This window comes from Toxotes jaculatrix, chromosome 20 (assembly GCF_017976425.1).
Source record: "Toxotes jaculatrix isolate fToxJac2 chromosome 20, fToxJac2.pri, whole genome shotgun sequence".
NCBI classification, from domain to species: domain Eukaryota; kingdom Metazoa; phylum Chordata; class Actinopteri; family Toxotidae; genus Toxotes; species Toxotes jaculatrix.
In genome coordinates, this window is record NC_054413.1 from 1,218,447 (window position 1) to 1,242,442 (window position 23,996).

General features: G+C 45.7%; 2 protein-coding genes across 2 annotated transcripts in view; both read right to left on the minus strand.

Moving 5' to 3' along the window:
- The window catches only part of LOC121200363 (protein NLRC3-like), a 567,821-nt gene that overhangs the window by 504,205 nt on the left and 39,620 nt on the right, over nt 1–23,996 (minus strand). Inside the window, exons 7-13 of the mRNA XM_041065621.1 lie at nt 11,548–12,689; nt 10,943–11,119; nt 8,933–9,109; nt 5,906–6,019; nt 5,432–5,551; nt 4,717–4,952; nt 2,632–4,486 (exon numbers count right to left, since the gene is read on the minus strand). Of these exons, the coding sequence (XP_040921555.1) occupies nt 2,632–4,486; nt 4,717–4,952; nt 5,432–5,551; nt 5,906–6,019; nt 8,933–9,109; nt 10,943–11,119; nt 11,548–12,689 (3,821 nt within the window). The remainder of the gene's footprint in view (nt 1–2,631; nt 4,487–4,716; nt 4,953–5,431; nt 5,552–5,905; nt 6,020–8,932; nt 9,110–10,942; nt 11,120–11,547; nt 12,690–23,996) is intronic.
- On the minus strand, nt 13,326–16,060 carry LOC121200446 (nuclear factor 7, brain-like). Its single transcript, XM_041065771.1, has 5 exons — nt 15,952–16,060; nt 15,025–15,733; nt 14,486–14,635; nt 14,121–14,240; nt 13,326–13,868 (listed from the first exon to the last, which is right to left on the minus strand). Exons 3-5 carry the CDS (start codon nt 14,599–14,601, stop codon nt 13,508–13,510), a joined length of 597 nt encoding a protein of 198 aa, XP_040921705.1. The 5' UTR covers nt 14,602–14,635; nt 15,025–15,733; nt 15,952–16,060; the 3' UTR covers nt 13,326–13,507.

The following is a 23,996-nucleotide window of genomic DNA, read 5'->3' on the forward strand; positions in this document are numbered from 1 at the left end:
ATCGTTCTGACTCAGGTCCAGGTGTCTCAGATGGGAGGGGTTGGACTTCAGAGCTGATCCCAGTGAAGCACAGCTGATCTCTGAAAAACTGCAGCAACTCAACCTGAACAAAGAACAAGTGATGTAATGTTAGAGAACAGAGGTTTCACATACAAGTCTTAGAAAATGGAAACTCCAAACACCTGAACCCAACAGGACGCAGGTTAGAAACAACTCTTAACTTCAACTTGCTGCTTCATTAAAGACGTAGTGTCAGGATCAGTCCACATGAAGCTGAGTTTACTAAGAGCAGGTAATTTAGGGGAATAAATCTGTGGGTGAAGGATTTTTTATTTCTGTAACTCCACTTACAACAACCTGTACAGCTGCTAACACCTCATCCACACTGTCACCTTCTCTGTGGACATTTTTCTGTCTCTGTCTCTCATGTGACAGAACATCAGATGTAGTTAGTAGCTAACTAGTTATCTGGGAAGATGACGTCCCTGTTCTGGATCCTGCCTACAAACCTCTGATTGGTCGGTTGTTTCTCCAGCTGAGGGAGAAAGATGTCAATCATCACAACATCAGACCTGTTTGAATGACTGAGCTGATCAGAGATGTGAGCGACAACTTTCACATCATATTCATCTCAGCACACAACTAAGACATGGAGTCTGACCTCAGAGTCTCCAGTCCACAGTCTGGACTCTGCAGAAAACCACACAGATCCTTCAGTCCTGAATCCTGCAGGTCCCTGTTTTCACTCAGGTCCAGGTGTCTCAGATGGGAGGGGTTGGACTTCAGAGCTGAGACCAGAGAAGCACAGCTGATCTTTGACAAACTGCAGCCCCTCAACCTGAATAAAGAATAAAACATGCAGATAAAAATCATTGATAATCCAATCAGATATGATCATCATCATGTCAGCCTTCTACACACATCATCCACATGTCACCACAACATTCATACACCTGTTCATGTCAACACACATTCATTCACACGCTGCTGAGCTCAGTTATGTCTTTAAATATAGAATCAATATCAAATCAGAGGAGTTGAACCAAAATCTTGTTCTCTATTTAATGTATTAAATGACCTCCTTCTTCCTCTATTTTCCTGTAAGTGTTTCATCCGTGGTTTTCAGTCATCCATGTCACACGTATCTGACAGAACAGATGAGCTTATATTTTAATCAACCCACCTGTCTACACAGGGCATGTAACAGCTCCTATTCACCTGATGTGCACAAAAACAAGACCCAAACCATATTTTTTTACATTTCAAGTCTGTCCTGTATTTTACATCCGTAACTACAGAGATTATGTTCTGAGCTCTGAATGTTTCCTCTGAGACCTACACCTGTGAACATTTCCCTGTCATGACTCCTCCACTGTCAGCCTTTAAATAAACCCTGCTCAAACCTTGAAGTCATATTTCAACCAATTTCTCAGTCATTTGAAAACTGAAACTTTTTCAGATTTTTGCTCTGACAAACCCTGAAAATCTATGAATGAAGAGAAATTTGAAACTTCAAAGACCTGGATTGGACAGAGAGCTACAATGTGAGATGCAAAGAAATTTTGCATAGGTTTTATAGGTTTAAATCTGTTAATAAAAAAATACAAAGAAATGTGAGATCGTAAACTAAGAGCTACACAGTGAAATGCAAAAAAGTGTGATTTGCACCTAAAATCATGGTTTAAATTTCCTGTCTCCTGGTCTGTGTTCGCTATTGTTGGTTGGCAGTTCATAGTTTTTCCTTTGACCTTCTCATTTTTTCCTGGTGCTGCTCGGTTTTTCTCAGTTTGGTTGTTACACTAAACAGAGAAATGTTCTATTTCTTCTATTGGTCAAACTGAGGAACTCTGGGAAGAGACCAGAGAACCTTGATGCTCTGTATTTAAGATGTTTCAGAAATCAGTGATGGAAAGTGCTGTAACTTCAACTTTTAGGGAGTGGTAAAGCATCGTGTCCTTGTTCTTCACAAAGGACATGAACTGGATAAAAACAGAACAACTACAATACCTCCAGTCAGTAAACTGACCTCAGAGTCTCCAGTCTACAGTGTGGACTCTCCAGTCCAGCAGACAGCAGCTTCACCACAGAATCCTGCAGATCAGTGTTTCTACTCAGGTCCAGTTCTCTCAGATGGGAGGGGTTGGACTTCAGAGCTGAGACCAGAACTTCACAATGAGTCTGTGAGAGTCCACAGCCAGGAAGTCTGTGATAAGAGAACATATAAAGCCTGTTATTAGAAACGGAAATCTGTAATAAAAACACAGAACAAACACTGACTAAGGCGACAGCAGCTGAGGACATTTACCAGGCTTCACACAGCTCCCTCTGGAGACACCAAAGCCTTTATATGACTGTTTTCTCATATTCAGGTGTACAACACCAGGAGACACACACTGAGGTGTAAACTCAGTGAAAGTCCCTTTAATTTGTTTCATCATTTCAACTGTTTTCATTAACTTAACAGCAAAAATCACAGCACACTCTGGTTCAAACAGTAGAGGAGACAACACACCTGTAATTTTACAACATGAAACTAAGAGTAATGACAATAATTTATTACTGTGAATATCTGAAGAATTAAACCTCAAATCTCCACTGACTGATCATGTTATTGATCATGTCTGGACTCACCGAGCCTTTCTGCAGTTCCTCACAGCTGGGATCAGTCTCCGTTGTCCCTCTCCTGATGTCTTGTACTTGTCCAGGTCCAACTCATCCAGAACCTCCTCTGACATCTGCAGCATGTAGGCCAGAGCTGAGCAGTGGACCTCAGAGAGTCTCTGCTCTGATCTGTTCTCTGACTTCAGGAACTCTTGGATCTCCTGATGTACTGAGAGGTCGTTCATCTCCATCAGACAGTGGAAGATGTTGATGCTTCTGTCAGGAGAGATGTTGTACATGTTCATCTTCTTCAGGTTGTTGATGGCTCTCTGGATGGTCTCTGGTCTGGTCTCTGTCTGACCCAGCAGGCCTCCTAAGAGTCTCTGGTTGGATTCCAGACAGAGGCCATGAAGGAAGCGAACAAACAGGTCCAGGTGGCCATTTTTACTTTTGAAGGATTTCTCCATGGCTCCAATCAGGAAGGCATCCAGAGGTGGGTCACGAATGTCAGCGAAATACTTAAAAAGCTCCTTGAGAGGAAACTTTGAGATTGACTCCCAGTGTTTGTAGTGTTCTCCCAGGAAGTCCTTCAGTACCTCTGTCTTCCTGTTGGTGTAACAGTGGAACATGTAGACTGCAGCCAGAAACTCCTGAATGCTCAGATGAACAAAGCAGTAGACAGTTTTCTGGAAGATCACACTCTCTCTTTTGAAGATCTGTGTACAAACTCCTGAGTAAACCGAGGCCTCTGTGACATCAAGACCACACTGCTCCAGGTCTTCTTGGTAGAACATGATGTTTCCTGTCTCCAGATGTTCAAACGCCAGCCTTCCCAGCTTCAGAAGAACGTCCCTGTCAGCCTCCATCAGCTCCCGTGGACTGGTCTCATGTCCTCCATCATACTTGTGCTTCTTCCTGTTTGTCTGAACCAGCAGGAAGTGTGAGTACAGGTCAGTCAGGGTCTTGGGCAGCTCTCCTCTCTGCTCTGTGGTCAACATGTGCTCCAGAACTGTAGCAGAGATCCAGCAGAAGACTGGGATCTGACACATGATGTGGAGGCTCCTGGACGTCTTGATGTGTGAGATGATTCTGCTGGACAGCTCTTCATCACTGGATCTCCTCCTGAAGTACTCCTCCTTCTGGGCGTCGGTGAAGCCTCGTATTTCTGTTACCCTGTCCACACACGTAGGAGGGATCTGATTGGCCGCCGCCGGTCGGGAAGTTATCCAGACCAGAGCCGAGGGAAGCAGATTCCCCCGGATGAGGTTTGTCAGCAGCACGTTGACCGATGACTCCTGTGTGACGTCAGACACAACCTCCCTGCTGCTGAAATCCAGTGAAGGTCTGCTTTCATCCAGGCCGTCAAAGATGAACAAGACTTTCCAGAGAGCGAGCTTCTCTGCTGGGACCTTCTGTAATGTTGGATGGAAAACATGGAGCAGCCTGAGGAGACTGTACTGCTCATCTCTGACCAAGTTCAGCTCCCTGAACGAAAGCAGAACCAGCAGACTCACGTCTTGGTTTTCCGAGCCCTCGGCCCAGTCCAGACTGAACTTCTGCACTGAGAAGGTTTTTCCAACGCCAGCGACGCCGTTGGTCAGGACGACTCTGATGCGTCTCTGTTGCTCAGGTAAGGCTTTAAAGATTTGGTGGCACTTGATTGGAGCGTCATGGAGGGTCTTCATCTTGGAAACGCTCTCCAGCTGCTTCACCTCATGTTGGGTATTAACCTCTTCACTCTGTCCCTCTGTGATGTAGAGCTCAGTGTAGATCCTGTTGAGGAGGGTTCCACTTCCTGTTTGATCAGTTCCTTCAGTCACACGTTCACATCTCCTCCTCAGACTGATCTTATGTTCATCTAAAACCTCCTGCAGACCACCATCTGCTGAAAGACAAGAGACAATGTCAGACTAAAGAAAGACAATGTGAGAACCTGCTGATTCTTTTCATCAGCTCCATAAAAACTAAAGACAAGCAAAGAAAAGCTTTTTCATCTTCTGCTGTTTCTGATCATCTTCAATGCCAAAGCTGTATGATAGAACAAATGACAGTGTATAAAAGCACAGCTCCTGTTTTCAGACATGATGCCATCAGCAGACACAGCTACAGTCTTACTTTGTACAGAGCTGCTCTGACTGGCTGTCTGCGGTCCAGGTCCTGATCTGGGTCTCTGTCCACACTGGGGACAGGGGGAGTCTCCTGATGGACCAGACTGGTCCCAGTATGAGCTGATGCACTGTCTGCAGAACCAGTGTCCACAGCTGGTAGAGACTGGATCCTTCAGGACGTCCTGACACAAAGCACAGCAGGACAGCTGCTGGTCCACAGAGACACCTGTCCTCTTCTTCCCTCTGTGAAGACATTTCTTTATAACTAAAATGTCACAGTTACAGGTTGTCGTTTGTATTTTGATTGGTTACCATTCTCAAGAGGGTGGGTCTTAAGTACTAAAGGGGCAAAATTATGGAAGTCCGTCATAAACGTGTAACAGTCATTAAATTAAGTTTTTCAGTGTGGACTGGATCATTTTTTCAGAAAGCAATTCTCCACTTCTTGCTAAAGTCATCTCTCAAATATATAACACTATCAGCTCTCTGTTAAATTTAACAATATTTAACAGGCAGACAGGGAGGAAAAGAAAGTATTCAGATATTCTTTTACAGCCACCTAACTACCCATTCATGAAATGAGGTTTCACACTTCAAAGACTCGACTTTTTCCTGCTCCAAACTATTGTTATTGTATCGAACTTTAAAAGTCCACCAGCAGTAAACCTCTACCAACAACTGGATCATCTTCAGGTCAGTTCACAGTAGAAACAGTCTCTTACTTTGTGTCTGAGGGTCCAGCTTCATTACTGAAGTTTATAGGAAGTCTTCTGGAGGTGTCACTCTTCATAGACAGACAGATGGATCCTGGAGACTCTGGTCTCAGTCTCTGGTCCTGACGTCTGCAAACACCAACATGTTTTTATTCATATAACATCAATCACTGAGAAGTTCTCTGACTAACAGTCTACAGCTGACCTCTGACATGGTGAACTCATCAGGTTGTAAGATGTAAAGTCCTGTAAACTCTGTTAGATCCCAGCTTATCACCTCTGTCATATTTATCAGCTGCAGTAAAAATACGTTAAAATGTTCTTTGCTCAGTTAATTTCTCAGGAAACAAACAACCTCAGCAGCCAGGGTTAATACACAGATGTGCCAGAAAAACAAGAATTTATTACAGAAAAAGACGTCAAGGACCTAAAAACACTAATAGACGGCAATAGAAGTTCACAGGTTTGGAGCAGTTCTCTTACTTTGTGTCAGAGGGTCCAGCTTCATTACTGAAGTTTATAGGAAGTATTCTGGAGTTGTCACTCTTCATAGACAGACAGATGGATCCTGGAGACTCTGGTCTCAGTCTCTGACATCTGCAAACACCAACATGTTTCTATTCCTATCACACCAATCACTGAAAAATTCTCTGAGGACAAGGTCATGTTGGGAACTCTCAGCTGATGTCCTCCAGCTATGTCAACATCTAGCACCACACACAATACTGCAACACACAAGCATCCAATACCAACACTGTTGTGTCAGTCAGTCATTAAATGTGTTCAGCCTCCACCCGCTGATGCTGATAATCACTCTGAACATGGAGGCTGTGACTGACAGTCTCTGACAGATGGACACATATACAGATGTGATGACTGGACTTCAGCACAGCTTCTGCTCTCTATAAAGACCACATGGTTCCATGGACTGATGCTGCTCTGAAATCAGAGCCAGTGATTTGCAGGCTTCAGTCAGACTGATCTCAGAGCTGTGACAAAGATCAAACTCATCACTTCTTTACTGTTGAAATGAGACAACAAACAGTCTCAGATCAGAGGTGATGGTAGGACAGTTGGACCAATGAGGACAGCTGTCTCTACACATCCTGTGAGGCTGTCAGCTGTGATCCAGCTTTATTTCCTGTTGACAGGAACACAACAACAACAACAACAGATCACAACGAGCTTGTGGCTGCTCTGATTGGCTGACTGTCCTCTGTGTCTCTGTCTTTCTGTCCAGTCGTGAAGCCTGTCCCCGTTCTCCTCTCACAGCTTCACTGAGAAGGTTGGAGGTTTACAGGAAACACTGGATCTTTGCTTTGATACTGACTGTGTTTAGTACAATACAGCTGAAAGCAGCATGGACTGACTCCAACCCTCTACTGACCTCAGAGTCTGCAGAGCAAAGTCTGGACTCTCCACAAGATCATTCAGATCCTTCAGGTCTGAATCCTGCAGGTTATTGTCTCTCAGGTCCAGGTGTCTCAGATGGGAGGGGTTGGACTTCAGAGCTGAGACCAGAGAAGCACAGCTGATCTCTGACAAACTGCAGCTGTTCAACCTGAATAAAGAATAAAAGCTGTGAGTTTAGGAGACAAAGTTCCTGCTTGAAAGCGTTGAGTGTTTCATCATCTGTTCAGAGCTGAAGAAGGTTGAGAATGTACAAGTTTGGAAAATGGAAACTCCAAACACCTGAACCAACAGGATGCAGCTTAAAAACAGTCAGATACTAAAAGTCAAACACAGCTGTCTGTCATTCTGCCAACTGAGTTCAAATATTTAATGTGGTAAAACTTATTTAAAGTGATGAAACAAACAGATACTGAACTTGTTATCATGACACATTGGGTCTGAATATTTCAGTCAGTACAAACATTACAGAGCCTGATCAAAGTGTTGGAACCATCAGCTACTGATGATATATTTGTTATTGTCTGACAGATTCAAAGTGTTGTTGTTGTTACTGTTATTTCTGTAACTCCACTTACAACAACCTGTACAGCTGCTAACAAGTAGAAAATGGAGTCTGACCTCAGAGTCTCCAGTCCACAGTCTGGACTCTGCAGAAAACCACACAGATGATTCACTCCTGAATCCTGCAGCTTGTTGAAGCTCAGGTCCAGGTGTCTCAGATGGGAGGGGTTGGACTTCAGAGCTGAGACCAGAGAAGCACAGCTGATCTCTGACAAATTGCAGCCCCTCAACCTGAATAAAGAATAAAAAATGAAGATGAAAATCATTGATCATCCAATCAGATGTGTCAATGAGCTTCTCTCTAACATGGATCATCATCATGTCACAGTTATCACAGTTTTAAAGATTCAAGTTATGTATAAAGACAAATTAGTTTCAGTTGTGGATTAAAGATATAAGATCTATTAACAACAGACAGTGAACTGACCTCAGAGTCTCCAGTCCACAGTCTGGACTCTGCAGAAAACCACACAGATCCTTCAGTCCTGAATCCTGCAGCGTGTTGTCACTCAGGTCCAGGTGTCTCAGATGGGAGGGGTTGGACTTCAGAGCTGAGGCCAGAGAAGCACAGCTGATCTCTGAGAAACTGCAGGACAACAATCTGAATAAAGAATAGATGAAGTGATATTAGAAGACAGAGGTTTCCATACAAGTCTGAGAAAGAGTAAACTCCAAACTCCTGAACCAAACAGGAAGCAGGTTAAAAACAGTAAATTACAACTAGAAAACTTCTGGAGAAAGTTTGAATGTAGCTGCTGCATGGTGCACATCCAGGATCAGCAGCTGTCAGATGCTGGGTACTCGTACAAGGGAAGGTGAGGGAGCACTCATCCAGAAGTACCTGAAGGACTATGGGTAATTGTGTTTGTGGGACTGATAGTCCTAGTACCACCTCAGGCAGTGATGGGTGCTAAAATGACCAGTACAAGTGCACAAGACTGTATGAGACAGGTTCTCTGTCTCTCTGTCTCTGTCTCTGTCTCTGTCTCTCTCCCTCTCCCTCTCTCTCTCTCTCTCTCTCACACACACACACACACACACAGAGTTATGTTTGAATCGATACAGAGGACATTACATGGACTTTCATTCATTCTCCTCAAGAATGACCTTGAGTCATTTATTTATTTATCACAGTTTTAAAGATTCATGTATGAAGATAAATTAGTTTCAGTTGTGGATTAAAGATATAAGATCAACAGTAACAGACAGAGAACTGACCTCAGAGTCTCCAGTCCACAGTCTGGACTCTGCAGAAAACCACACAGATGCTTCAGGTCTGAATCCTGTAGATCGTTCTGACTCAGGTCCAGGTGTCTCAGATGGGAGGGGTTGGACTTCAGAGCTGAGACCAGAGAAGCACAGCTGATCTCTGAAAAACTGCAGCAACTCAACCTGAACAAAGAACAAGTGACGTAATGTTAGAGAACAGAGCTTCAACAGCTGTCACAACATCAGCCCTGTGTGAATGACCGAACTAATCAGAGATGTGAAAAGCAAATTTCACATCATATTCATCTCAGCATGGTGGAGTCTGACCTCAGAGTCTCCAGTCCACAGTCTGGACTCTGCAGAAAACCACACAGATGCTTCAGTCCTGAATCCTGCAGGTCCCTGTTTTCACTCAGGTCCAGCTCTCTCAGGTGGGAGGGGTTGGACTTCAGAGCTGAGGCCAGAGAAGCACAGCTGACCTCTGACAAACTGCAGCCCCTCAACCTGAATAAAGAATAAAAGATGTAGATAAAAATCAACCTAATCAATGAGCTTCTCTCTAACATGAGCAGAGTGACTTTGTCCTTCTGTTGCTGTCATCATGTCAGCCTTCTACACGTCACCACAACATTCACACACAGTGAACGAACAAGCATGCACATGCACTAGAGATGCTGTGGCAGGGGGCTTCCCTAGAAGGAGCCCGGGGAGCTGGGGTAGATCGGTGCCTTGCTCAGGGGCACCACGGCCATGGTTGCAGAGGCGGGGAGCGCGTCTCCTTCACCACCACCCATATCTATTGTGCATATCCCATGTGCTTGGTTGATCGAACCGGAGACCCTCTGATCTCCGGGCAGTCCAAAGTCCAAAGCTGCACGCTTAACTTGCTGCGCCACGGCCGCCCCCTCATATCCTCGAGACTTATCCGCTACATGACCTCCTTCTTCCTGTATGTCATAGCTCAGTAGATTTGTGTAACTAAGTTCTTTTTTTTGCCTGAAAACAACAATCATGTACCATATATGCATTGAAAGAGTTGTTGGTGGCTGTAATCACTCCTGCTGTCCATAGTGACTGTGACAGTGGTCTCTTTATGATCTGTGGTTTACAGTCATCCATATCACACGTATCTGACAGAACAGATGAGCTCCTATTTTAATCGATCCAGCTGTCTACACAGGGCATGTAACAGCTCCTGTTTTATTCACATAATACGCACAAAAACGAGACGCAACCATATTTTTACATTTCAAGTCTTTTATCCTGTGTTTTACATATATAACTACAGTGATTATGTTTTGAGCTCTGAATGAGCTCTGCTCTGCTAATGCTTCTGTGTAGACAGGGTGGAACAGAGAGACATGTGTCAAACTGCTGAAGGCTGAATAGTCAGATCTGTTGTCCAGAATAACCACAGAACCCTTACATCTCAGAAATCAGAAATCAGAAATCTCGACACTTGTGTGACTTTAACAGCTTGTACTGCTGCTGCTTGAAATTCTTCACATTTAATTGTCAATTACATTTAATACTAACAGAACAGTGAGAACAAAAAAGGTGTGTCTGTCTAGGTGTCTCTGTGTGTCTGTCTGTGTGTCTTGTGACGTCTGTTTAAAACAAAGACACACACACAGACAGTATCATAGAATTTACACTTTCTACACGCCACATCAGAGATGTACTGGGAGCCCACATCCACCCCGTCCTTCTTGAGAAGCGTGACAGTTTTTTCAAATGCCACAAAGGGCTGCTCACTCTTAATTATACGCGGCATTGATCAGTGTCTCGATCCGCTGTTTTCGTTCTCGGTCTCTGCGTCTTGCCCAGATGTTAATCGGGCCTGTTGTGGGGTTGTCCGCCGCACGCTTAGCTAACAGACAGCTGAGGTGACGTTTGCTTTTGTCATGGGTGTCCAGTGTATGCTTCCAATAGTTGTCTGTACCTTTGAAAAATGATCCACTGCGATCAGCCTTTGCTGGAAACTGTCGGCAATCAACATGCCCTCCATGTACTTTTACTGGCACCGGGCCAGCGGGCCATGGGTTACGTCGAACCCTGCCTTCTCATTTTTTCCTGGTGCTGCTCGGTTTTTCTCAGTTTGGTTGTTACACTAAACAGAGAAATGTTCTATTTCTTCTATTGGTCAAACTGAGGAACTCTTGGAAGAGACCAGAGAACCTTGATGCTCTGTATTTAAGATGTTTCAGAAATCAGTGATGGAAAGTGCTGTAACTTCAACTTTTAGGGAGTGGTAAAGCATCGTGTCCTTGTTCTTCACAAAGGACATGAACTGGATAAAAACAGAACAACTACAATACCTCCAGTCAGTAAACTGACCTCAGAGTCTCCAGTCTACAGTGTGGACTCTCCAGTCCAGCAGACAGCAGCTTCACCACAGAATCCTGCAGATCAGTGTTTCTACTCAGGTCCAGTTCTCTCAGATGGGAGGGGCTGGACTTCAGAGCTGAGACCAGAACTTCACAGTGAGTCTGTGAGAGTCCACAGCCAGGAAGTCTGTGATAAGAGAACATATAAAGCCTGTTATTAGAAACGGAAATCTGTAATAAAAACACAGAACAAACACTGACTAAGGTGACAGCAGCTGAGGACATTTACCAGGCTTCACACAGCTTCCTCTGGAGACACCAAAGCCTTTATATGACTGTTTTCTCATATTCAGGGGTACAACACCAAGAGACACACACTGAGGTGTAAACTCAGTGAAAGTCCCTTTAATTTGTTTCATCATTTCAACTGTTTTCATTAACTTAACAGCAAAAATCACAGCACACTCTGGTTCAAACAGTGGAGGAGACAACACACCTGTAATTTTACAACACGAAACTAAGAGTAATGACAATAATTTATTACTGTGAATATCTGAAGAATTAAACCACTAATCTCCACTGACTGATCATGTTATTGATCATGTCTGGACTCACCGAGCCTTTCTACAGTTCCTCACAGCTGGGATCAGTCTCCGTTGTCCCTCCCCTGATGTCTTGTACTTGTCCAGGTCCAGCTCATCCAGAACCTCCTCTGACATCTGCAGCATGTAGGCCAGAGCTGAGCAGTGGACCTCAGAGAGTCTCTGCTCTGATCTGTTCTCTGACTTCAGGAACTCTTGGATCTCCTGATGTACTGAGAGGTCGTTCATCTCCATCAGACAGTGGAAGATGTTGATGCTTCTGTCAGGAGAGATGTTGTACATGTTCATCTCCTTCAGGTTGTTGATGACTGTCTGGATGGTCTCTGGTCTGGTCTCTGTCTGACCCAGCAGGTCTCCTAAGAGTCTCTGGTTGGACTCCAGACAGAGGCCATGAAGGAAGCGAACAAACAGGTCCAGGTGGCCATTTTTACTTTTGAAGGATTTCTCCATGGCTCCAATCAGGAAAACATCCAGAGGTGGGTCACGAATGTCACTGAAATACTTAAAAAGCTCCTTGACAGGAGATTGTGGGTTTGAGTCCCGGTGTTTGTAGTGTTCTCCCAGGAAGTCCTTCAGTACCTCTGTCTTCCTGTTGGTGACACAGTGGAACATGTAGACTGCAGCCAGAAACTCCTGAATGCTCAGATGAACAAAGCAGTAGACAGTTTTCTGGAAGATCACACTCTCTCTTTTGAAGATCTGTGTACAAACTCCTGAGTAAACCGAGGCCTCTGTGACATCAAGACCACACCGCTCCAGGTCTTCTTGGTAGAACATGATGTTTCCTGTCTCCAGATGTTCAAACGCCAGCCTCCCCAGCTTCAGAAGAACGTCCCTGTCAGCCTCCATCAGCTCCCGTGGACTGGTCTCATGTCCTCCATCATACTTGTGCTTCTTCCTGTTTGTCTGAACCAGCAGGAAGTGTGAGTACAGGTCAGTCAGGGTCTTGGGCAGCTCTCCTCTCTGCTCTGTGGTCAACATGTGCTCCAGAACTGTAGCAGAGATCCAGCAGAAGACTGGGATCTGACACATGATGTGGAGGCTCCTGGACGTCTTGATGTGTGAGATGATTCTGCTGGACAGCTCTTCATCACTGGATCTCCTCCTGAAGTACTCCTCCTTCTGGGCGTCGGTGAAGCCTCGTATTTCTGTTACCCTGTCCACACACGTAGGAGGGATCTGATTGGCCGCCGCCGGTCGGGAAGTTATCCAGACCAGAGCCGAGGGAAGCAGATTCCCCCGGATGAGGTTTGTCAGCAGCACGTTGACCGATGACTCCTGTGTGACGTCAGACACGACCTCCCTGCTGCTGAAATCCAGTGAAAGTCTGCTTTCATCCAGGCCGTCAAAGATGAACAAGACTTTCCAGACAGCGAGCTTCTCTGCTGGGACCTTCTGTAATGTTGGATGGAAAACATGGAGCAGCCTGAGGAGACTGTACTGCTCATCTCTGACCAAGTTCAGCTCCCTGAACGAAAGCAGAACCAGCAGACTCACGTCTTGGTTTTCCGAGCCCTCGGCCCAGTCCAGACTGAACTTCTGCACTGAGAAGGTTTTTCCAACGCCAGCGACGCCGTTGGTCAGGACGACTCTGATGCGTCTCTGTTGCTCAGGTAAGGCTTTAAAGATTTGGTGGCACCTGATTGGAGCGTCATGGAGGGTCTTCATCTTGGAAACAGTCTCCAGCTGCTTCACCTCATGTTGGGTATTAACCTCTTCACTCTGTCCCTCTGTGATGTAGAGCTCAGTGTAGATCCTGTTGAGGAGGGTTCCACTTCCTGTTTGATCAGTTCCTTCAGTCACACGTTCACATCTCCTCCTCAGACTGATCTTATGTTCATCTAAAACCTCCTGCAGACCACCATCTGCTGAAAGACAAGAGACAATGTCAGACTAAAGAAAGACAATGTGAGAATCTGCTGATTCTTTTCATCAGCTCCATAAAAACTAAAGACAAGCAAAGAAAAGCTTTTTCATTTTCTGCTGTTTCTGATCATCTTCAATGCCAAAGCTGTATGATAGAACAAATGACAGTGTATAAAAGCACAGCTCCTGTTTTCAGACATGATGCCATCAGCAGACACAGCTACAGTCTTACTTTGTACAGAGCTGCTCTGACTGGCTGTCTGCGGTCCAGGTCCTGATCTGGGTCTCTGTCCACACTGGGGACAGAGGGAGTCTCCTGATGGACCAGACTGGTCCCAGTATGAGCTGATGCACTGTCTGCAGAACCAGTGTCCACAGCTGGTAGAGACTGGATCCTTCAGGACGTCCTGACACAAAGCACAGCAGGACAGCTGCTGGTCCACAGAGACACCTGTCCTCTTCTTCCCTCTGTGAAGACATTTCTTTATAACTAAAATGTCATAGGTTGTCGTTTGTATTTTGATTGGTTGCCAACTTTAAGTGGGCGGGTCTTAAATAATATGAGTGGACCTGAGGGCAGACACCAGAGGAGGAGAGAGAGAGAGAGAGAGAGAGAGGAAGAGTAGTGGAGGTAGAGTGGAGAGAGACGAGCTGCTTCTTGTTCTTCTTCTTGATGGACGATGAATAAAAACCCTCGTCACAGTAGAAACAGTGTCTTACTTTGTGTCTGAGGGTCCAGCTTCATTACTGAAGAATGGAGGTTCACGTTTGGACCGGTCACTGTTCATAGAGGGACAGATGGATCCTGGAGACTCTGGTCTCAGTCTCTGGTCCTGTCCTCTGCAAACACAAACATGTTTTATTCATATCAGGTGAATCAGTGATGAATCTTCTAATGAAGGACGTTTGTGGAGCTCTGAACACTCAAACTCCTGCTGCTGCTGTGAATGAGGAGCTCTGATGTCTGCAGCCGTCGTCTGAGATCAGATCACAGCTTCTCTATGTGACCAGCAGCCGTCAGAGAATCCAACAGGAAGAGGAGACGGAGGATTTTTCTTTGTCTCTGTCACTAAAACTTTACTTACTTTGTGTCTGAGGGTCCAGGTTCATTACTGAAGTCTGGAAGAAATCCTCTGGACTGGTCACTCTTTACAGATGGACAGATGGGTCCTGGAGACTCTGGTCTGTCCTCGTCTTCCATCACAGAAACACTCACCTTCTGACCCTCAGTCAGTCTGAGAGGAAAACACACACGACTGTGAGCTCATAAACACAAGAACGATTCCACAAGACTAACAGGAAGTAACGCGCGCACACACACACACACACACACACACACACACACACACACAGTGCTCGGTTTCCTTTTAGTCTGTGCTTGTTTTCTTGGGTTAGTTGTAGGTTTAATGTGAATTATTCAGCTCATCACTGCTCTGTGTCAAACTGTCTACTCTGCCTGAGACAACAGGAAGTACCACACACCATACGATTCCCTCCTTCTCTGTCCGTCTCTTTGTATGGACGGACGTTGGTCCTGACTCTTCTTCCCTCTACAGTCCACAGGGAGAAAACTGGCTCACAGACTTTAACAGTAAAATAAGAATAATGTTGTATTAACACTCACCCTGCCTCAGCCTCAGGTTTCCTCTGTCTGCTGCGTCAAAATGGAGTCTGAGCTCAGAGACTGAACACTTTCACTTTCACTTGTAGCTGCTCCTCCTCCTCCTCTGCATTTACAGTAAATCACAAGTCTGTTTGTGTACTTGTACACACACACACATCAGTGTGTTAGTTAAAAACACTAATGAGCTTTTAAATAAACACAATTTAACTCAATTTTTCTTTTACAGTCACCATAGTAAACCATATAAATAATGTTAGAAATAATGTTTATTATAATTATTATAAGAAACAGGAAGAAAAAGAAAGAAGCTATGGATCTGGATCTGTGGGACAGGTGGCGGGGGCTGAGGGGAACAACCTTTCATCTCACCCTCAGCACAGGAGCCCCCCAGGACTGTGTCCTGTCACCCTGACTCTTCCCCCTTTACACAAACTCTTCCACATTCCATCACAGCTCTCTGAACATCCTTCAGTTCACTGATGACACCATGATAAGTCCCATATCCAGGAACAAGCAGCACAGCGGGAGCAGGAAGGCCCAGTCCTCACCCAACCCGAAAACATCACCAACAAGCCCAGCGGAGACTTTTCTCCCTCAGACAACTGAAGAAATTCAAAGTGAAACAGCTGTTTCCTCAGTTTTCTGCGGCAGCTCCGCCACTGCACACCGTGTATGACCGCGGTCACCGACAGCAACCTGTTACTGAAACCTGGAGATTATTGGAAAACACAGACGGTGATTTTACCACACTTCCAGAATCCTTAGAGACTCTGCAGAATATTAGTCTGAAAAACTTTTCTGTCCACAGCCGCAGCTTTTTTTCCTGACCGTTAACGCTCCATTTGTTTGCTAACGACGCAAACTTAGCTAACTTATTTTAACTTGTTAAAAACTTAACTTACGAAAAAATAACTTAAAAACACTTACACACATTTGAAATTCTTAATCTGACACGGTGTCCTCTTCGACTGAAGACATAAATCATCCACCTTTACCTCACAGCGTTTAACACACACCGTGAGAAACCGTTTCTCTGACACTTCCGACTGCGGCCCTTTCAAAATAAACTTCACAGGAAATACAAAATAAATTAAAGCTGCAAGCAGCGATGACGGGCCCTCGCACCCCTTGCGACCCACCGGAGTCGCAGCCGGCGCAGCCAAGAGTACCAGAGTCCCCCTATGTCCTCTCCTCTTCTATCCAGTACACGTCATAGTACAAACAGGTTATTTCCTGTTACCAGCAGGGGGCGCCACGAGTAAGGTGGGGGTTTGACATATGGAGCCGTTCAGGGCAGAGCCCTCATCATGCTCATGAAGTTTGACGATGTTTGGATAAAGTATGTGGATGTGAGAGCCATTCAAAATGTCATGGCAAATTCACCAAACGCCACCGAACTTTGGCGAGCCACAGAGGCCACGCCCTTTAACTTAGAGAAAAGTCTCTTATAACTTTTGATCATCATGGTCTTGAGGTGAGGTCCACCAGATATGAAGTTGATCGGGTGAAATCCCTAGCACGAGTTCATCCGCATACCAGTGGTGGAAAGCACTGAAATTTGGCCGCCAAAAACAAAATGGTCGACTTCCTGCTGGGTTGAGGTCATGGTGTCAAGAGACTTTTTTGTGCGTCTGGAAGTGTTCTTTATGTGTACCGATTTTCATCTTCATACTCCAAAAAAACCCATATGGAGAGGGGTATTTTAAATTTTCAAGGGGGCGCAGTTGAGCCACTTTGCCCCGCCCAATTACAAAAACCCCATCAGAGTCTAGGACCAGCCCCCAAGAACGTGTGTATGAATTTTTAGGATCATAGGAGGTGGTTAAGGTCATTACAAATCCAAACGTAATTTCACGGCGAGGGATCGTCAGTTGCCGCGCCGCCACACAGATGCCATTGCACCCAGCTTCACGGCCTTTATAATGTAGCTTCACCAAGTAGTTGGGAAGGTTGTAGAGCAGAAACCAAGCCAATGGTGTCAACTATTAAGGAGCAGTACACTTCAGAGTAAAAATAGGTCATTTCCTGTTACCAGCAGGGGACGCCACGAGTAAGGCGGGAGTTTGACATATGGAGGCGTTCAGGGCAGAGCCCTCATCACGCTCATAAAGTTTGAAGATGTTTGGATAAAGTATGTGGACGTGAGAGCCATTCAAAATGTCATGGCAAATTCACCAAACGCCACCAAACTTTGGCGGGCCACAGAGGCCACGCCCTTTAACTTAGAGAAAACCCTTTGATAACTTTTGATCATCATGGTCTTGAGGTGAGGTCCACCAGATATGAAGTTGATCGGGTGAAATCCCTAGCACGAGTTCATCCACATACCATTGGTGGAAAGCACTCAAATTTGGCCGCCAAAAACAAAATGGCCGACTTCCTGCTGGGTTGAGGTCATGGTGTCAAGAGACTTTTTTGTGCGTCTGGAAGTGTTCTTTATGTGTACCGATTTTCATCTTCGTACTCCAAAAAAACCCATATGGAGAGGGGTATTTTAAATTTTCAAGGGGGCGCCGTTGAGCCATTTTGCCCCGCCCAATTATAAAAACTCCATCAGAGTCTAGGACCAGCCCCCAAGAACGTGTGTATGAATTTTTATGATCATAGGAGGTGGTTAAGGTCATTACAAATCCAAACGTAATTTCACGGCGAGGGATCGTCAGTTGCCGCGCCGCCACACAGATGCCATTGCACCCAGCTTCACGGCCTTTATAATGTAGCTTCACCAAGTAGTTGGGAAGGTTGTAGAGCAGAAACCAAGCCGATGGTGTCAACTATTAAGGAGCAGTATACTTCAGAGTAAAAATAGGTCATTTCCTGTTACCAGCAGGGGACGCCACGAGTAAGGCGGGAGTTTGACATATGGAGGCGTTCAGGGCAGAGCCCTCATCACGCTCATAAAGTTTGAAGATGTTTGGATAAAGTATGTGGACGTGAGAGCCATTCAAAATGTCATGGAAAATTCACCAAACGCCATCAAACTTTGGCGGGCCACAGAGGCCACGCCCTTTAACTTAGAGAAAACTCTGTGATAACTTTTGATCATCATGGTCTTGAGGTGAGGTCCACCAAATATGAAGTGGATCGGGTGAAATCCCTAGCACGAGTTCGTCCGCATACCAATGGTGTAATTCGCCAAAATCGCCAACTTCCGACCACAATGGCGGACTTCCTGTTGGGTTGAGGTCATGGTGTCAAGAGACTTTTTGGTGTGTCTCGGTATGATCAACATGTGTACCAATTTTCATGCACCTATGACAAACTAAGCCCAATGGGAGGGGGGTTTTGAAAATTTCAAGGGGGCGCTGCGGAGCCATTTTGCCCCCCCCATTTACAACGACCACAAAATATCAAATTTTTCACCAGACCTGATGACTGTGCCAAATTTCAGGCGTTTTAGAGCATGGGAAGGGGTTGAAAAATGCAGTTGTTTGGGAGGAATAATAATAATAATAATAATAATAATAATTAAAGCTGCAAGCAGCGATGACGGGCCCTCGCACCCCTTGCGACCCGCGGGAGTCGCAGCCGGCGCAGCCAAGAGTACCAGAGTCCTCCTATGCCCTCTCCTCTTCTCCCCAGTACACGTCATAGTACAAACAGGTTATTTCCTGTTACCAGCAGGGGGCGCCACGAGTAAGGCGGGAGTTTGACATATGGAGGCGTTCAGGGCAGAGCCCTCATCATGCTCATGAAGTTTGACGATGTTTGGATAAAGTATGTGGATGTGAGAGCCATTCAAAATGTCATGGCAAATTCACCAAACGCCATCGAACTTTGGCGAGCCACAGAGGCCACGCCCTTTAACTTAGAGAAAAGTCTCTTATAACTTTTGATCATCATGGTCTTGAGGTGAGGTCCACCAGATATGAAGTTGATCGGGTGAAATCCCTAGCACGAGTTCATCCGCATACCAGTGGTGGAAAGCAGTGAAATTTGGCCGCCAAAAACAAAATGGTCGACTTCCTGCTGGGTTGAGGTCATGGTGTCAAGAGACTTTTTTGTGCGTCTGGAAGTGTTCTTTATGTGTACCGATTTTCATCTTCATACTCCAAAAAAACCCATATGGAGAGGGGTATTTTAAATTTTCAAGGGGGCGCAGTTGAGCCACTTTGCCCCGCCCAATTACAAAAACCCCATCAGAGTCTAGGACCAGCCCCCAAGAACGTGTGTATGAATTTTTAGGATCATAGGAGGTGGTTAAGGTCATTACAAATCCAAACGTAATTTCACGGCGAGGGATCGTCAGTTGCCGCGCCGCCACACAGATGCCATTGCACCCAGCTTCACGGCCTTTATAATGTAGCTTCACCAAGTAGTTGGGAAGGTTGTAGAGCAGAAACCAAGCCGATGGTGTCAACTATTAAGGAGCAGTACACTTCAGAGTAAAAATAGGTCATTTCCTGTTACCAGCAGGGGACGCCACGAGTAAGGCGGGACTTTGACATATGGAGGCGTTCAGGGCAGAGCCCTGATCATGCTCATAAAGTTTGAAGATGTTTGGATAAAGTATGTGGACGTGAGAGCCATTCAAAATGTCATGGAAAATTCACCAAACGCCAGCAAACTTTGGCGGGCCACAGAGGCCACGCCCTTTAACTTAGAGAAAACTCTGTGATAACTTTTGATCATCATGGTCTTGAGGTGAAGTCCACCAAATATGAAGTGGATCAGGTGAAATCCCTAGCACGAGTTCGTCCGCATACCAATGGTGTAATTCGCCAAAATCGCCAACTTCCGACCACAATGGCGGACTTCCTGTTGGGTTGAGGTCATGGTGTCAAGAGACTTTTTGGTGTGTCTCGGTATGATCAACATGTGTACCAATTTTCATGCACCTATGACAAACTAAGCCCAATGGGAGGGGGGTTTTGAAAATTTCAAGGGGGCGCTGCGGAGCCATTTTGCCCCCCCCATTTACAACGACCACAAAATATCAAATTTTTCACCAGACCTGATGAGTGTGCAAAATTTCAGGCGTTTTAGAGCATGGGAAGGGGTTGAAAAATGCAGTTGTTTGGGAGGAATAATAATAATAATAATAATAATAATAATTAAAGCTGCAAGCAGCGATGACGGGCCCTCGCACCCCTTGCGACCCGCGGGAGTCGCAGCCGGCGCAGCCAAGAGTACGAGAGTCCTCCTATGTCCTCTCCTCTTCTCCCCAGTACATGTCATAGTACAAACAGGTTATTTCCTGTTACCAGCAGGGGGCGCCACGAGTAAGGCGGGAGTTTGACATATGGAGGCGTTCAGGGCAGAGCCCTCATCATGCTCATGAAGTTTGACGATGTTTGGATAAAGTATGTGGATGTGAGAGCCATTCAAAATGTCATGGCAAATTCACCAAACGCCACCGAACTTTGGCGAGCCACAGAGGCCACGCCCTTTAACTTAGAGAAAAGTCTCTTATAACTTTTGATCATCATGGTCTTGAGGTGAGGTCCACCAGATATGAAGTTGATCGGGTGAAATCCCTAGCACGAGTTCATCCGCATACCAGTGGTGGAAAGCAGTGAAATTTGGCCGCCAAAAAAAAAATGGTCGACTTCCTGCTGGGTTGAGGTCATGGTGTCAAGAGACTTTTTTGTGCGTCTGGAAGTGTTCTTTATGTGTACCGATTTTCATCTTCATACTCCAAAAAACCCATATGGAGAGGGGTATTTTAAATTTTCAAGGGGGCGCAGTTGAGCCACTTTGCCCCGCCCAATTACAAAAACCCCATCAGAGTCTAGGACCAGCCCCCAAGAACGTGTGTATGAATTTTTATGATCATAGGAGGTGGTTAAGGTCATTACAAATCCAAACGTAATTTCATGGCGAGGGATCGTCAGTTGCCGCGCCGCCACACAGATGCCATCGCACCCAGCTTCACGGCCTTTATAATGTAGCTTCACCAAGTAGTTGGGAAGGTTGTAGAGCAGAAACCAAGCCGATGGTGTCAACTATTAAGGAGCAGTACACTTCAGAGTAAAAATAGGTCATTTCCTGTTACCAGCAGGGGACGCCACGAGTAAGGCGGGAGTTTGACATATGGAGGCGTTCAGGGCAGAGCCCTGATCATGCTCATGAAGTTTGAAGATGTTTGGATAAAGTATGTGGACGTGAGAGCCATTCAAAATGTCATGGCAAATTCACCAAACGCCACCAAACTTTGGCGGGCCACAGAGGCCACGCCCTTTAACTTAGAGAAAACCCTTTAATAACTTTTGATCATCATGGTCCTGAGGTGAGGTCCACCAGATATGAAGTTGATCGGGTGAAATCCCTAGCACGAGTTCATCCACATACCAATGGTGGAAAGCACTCAAATTTGGCCGCCAAAAACAAAATGGCCGACTTCCTGCTGGGTTGAGGTCATGGTGTCAAGAGACTTTTTTGTGCGTCTGGAAGTGTTCTTTATGTGTACTGATTTTCATCTTTGTACTCCAAAAAAACCCATATGGAGAGGGGTATTTTAAATTTTCAAGGGGGCGCCGTTGAGCCATTTTGCCCCGCCCAATTATAAAAACTCCATCAGAGTCTAGGACCAGCCCCCAAGAACGTGTGTATGAATTTTTATGATCATAGGAGGTGGTTAAGGTCATTACAAATCCAAACGTAATTTCACGGCGAGGGATCGTCAGTTGCCGCGCCGCCACACAGATGCCATTGCACCCAGCTTCACGGCCTTTATAATGTAGCTTCACCAAGTAGTTGGGAAGGTTGTAGAGCAGAAACCAAGCCGATGGTGTCAACTATTAAGGAGCAGTATACTTCAGAGTAAAAATAGGTCATTTCCTGTTACCAGCAGGGGACGCCACGAGTAAGGCGGGAGTTTGACATATGGAGGCGTTCAGGGCAGAGCCCTCATCACGCTCATAAAGTTTGAAGATGTTTGGATAAAGTATGTGGACGTGAGAGCCATTCAAAATGTCATGGAAAATTCACCAAACGCCACCAAACTTTGGCGGGCCACAGAGGCCACGCCCTTTAACTTAGAGAAAACTCTGTGATAACTTTTGATCATCATGGTCTTGAGGTGAGGTCCACCAAATATGAAGTGGATCGGGTGAAATCCCTAGCACGAGTTCGTCCGCATACCAATGGTGTAATTCGCCAAAATCGCCAACTTCCGACCACAATGGCGGACTTCCTGTTGGGTTGAGGTCATGGTGTCAAGAGACTTTTTGGTGTGTCTCGGTATAATCGACATGTGTACCAATTTTCATGCACCTATGACAAACTAAGCCCAATGGGAGGGGGGTTTTGAAAATTTCAAGGGGGCGCTGCGGAGCCATTTTGCCCCCCCCATTTACAAGGACCACAAAATATCAAATTTTTCACCAGACCTGATGAGTGTGCAAAATTTCAGGCGTTTTAGAGCATGGGAAGGGGTTGAAAAATGCAGTTGTTTGGGAGGAATAATAATAATAATAATAATAATAATAAACATTAGAATTACAATAGGGCCTTCGCACCACTCGGTGCTCGGGCCCTAATTAAAGCTGCAAGCAGCGATGACGGGCCCTCGCACCCCTTGCGACCCGCGGGAGTCGCAGCCGGCGCAGCCAAGAGTACCAGAGTCCCCCTATGTCCTCTCCTCTTCTCCCCAGTACACGTCATAGTACAAACACGTTATTTCCTGTTACCAGCAGGGGGCGCCACGAGTAAGGCGGGAGTTTGACATATGGAGCCGTTCAGGGCAGAGCCCTCATCATGCTCATGAAGTTTGAAGATGTTTGGATAAAGTATGTGGACGTGAGAGCCATTCAAAATGTCATGGCAAATTCACCAAACGCCACCGAACTTTGGCGAGCCACAGAGGCCACGCCCTTTAACTTAGAGAAAAGCCTTTGATAACTTTTGATCATCATGGTCTTGAGGTGAGGTCCACCAGATATGAAGTTGATCGGGTGAAATCCCTAGCACGAGTTCGTCCGCATACCAATGGTGGAAAGCACTGAAATTTTGCCGCCAAAAACAAAATGGCCGACTTCCTGCTAGGTTGAGGTCATGGTGTCAAGAGACTTTTTTGTGCGTCAGGAAGTGTTCTTTATGTGTACCGATTTTCATCTTCGTACTCCAAAAAAACCCATATGGAGAGGGGTATTTTAAATCTTCAAGGGGGCGCCGTTGAGCCATTTTGCCCCGCCCAATTACAAAAACCCCATCAGAGTCTAGGACCAGCCCCCAAGAACGTGTGTATGAATTTTTAGGATCATAGGAGGTGGTTAAGGTCATTACAAATCCAAACGTAATTTCACGGCGAGGGATCGTCAGTTGCCGCGCCGCCACACAGATGCCATTGCACCCAGCTTCACGGCCTTTATAATGTAGCTTCACCAAGTAGTTGGGAAGGTTGTAGAGCAGAAAACAAGCCGATGGTGTCAACTATTAAGGAGCAGTACACTTCAGAGTAAAAATAGGTCATTTCCTGTTACCAGCAGGGGACGCCACGAGTAAGGCGGGAGTTTGACATATGGAGGCGTTCAGGGCAGAGCCCTGATCAAGCTCATGAAGTTTGAAGATGTTTGGATAAAGTATGTGGACGTGAGAGCCATTCAAAATGTCATGGCAAATTCACCAAACGCCACCAAACTTTGGCGGGCCACAGAGGCCACGCCCTTTAACTTAGAGAAAAGCCTTTGATAACTTTTGATCATCATGGTCTTGAGATGAGGTCCACCAAGTATGAAGTGGATCAGGTGAAATCCCTAGCACGAGTTCGTCCGCATACCAATGGTGTATTTCGCCAAAATCGCCAACTTCCGACCACAATGGCGGACTTCCTGTTGGGTTGAGGTCATGGTGTCAAGAGACTTTTTGGTGTGTCTCGGTATGATCAACATGTGTACCAATTTTCATGCACCTATGACAAACTAAGCCCAATGGGAGGGGGGTTTTGAAAATTTCAAGGGGGCGCTGCGGAGCCATTTGGCCCCCCCCATTTACAACGACCACAAAATATCAAATTTTTCACCAGACCTGAT

Bases quoted from the DNA above. Each gene is read 5' to 3' on its own strand.
- LOC121200446 (XM_041065771.1), bottom strand. From the start codon at position 14,601: ATGGAAGACGAGGACAGACCAGAGTCTCCAGGACCCATCTGTCCATCT. The intron at 14,241-14,485 runs GTAAGTAAAGTT...TTGTGTTTGCAG, and splicing joins CCTGGACCCTCAGACACAAA to AGGACAGGACCAGAGACTGA. The intron at 13,869-14,120 runs GTAAGACACTGT...ATGTCTTCACAG, and splicing joins GCTGGACCCTCAGACACAAA to AGGGAAGAAGAGGACAGGTG.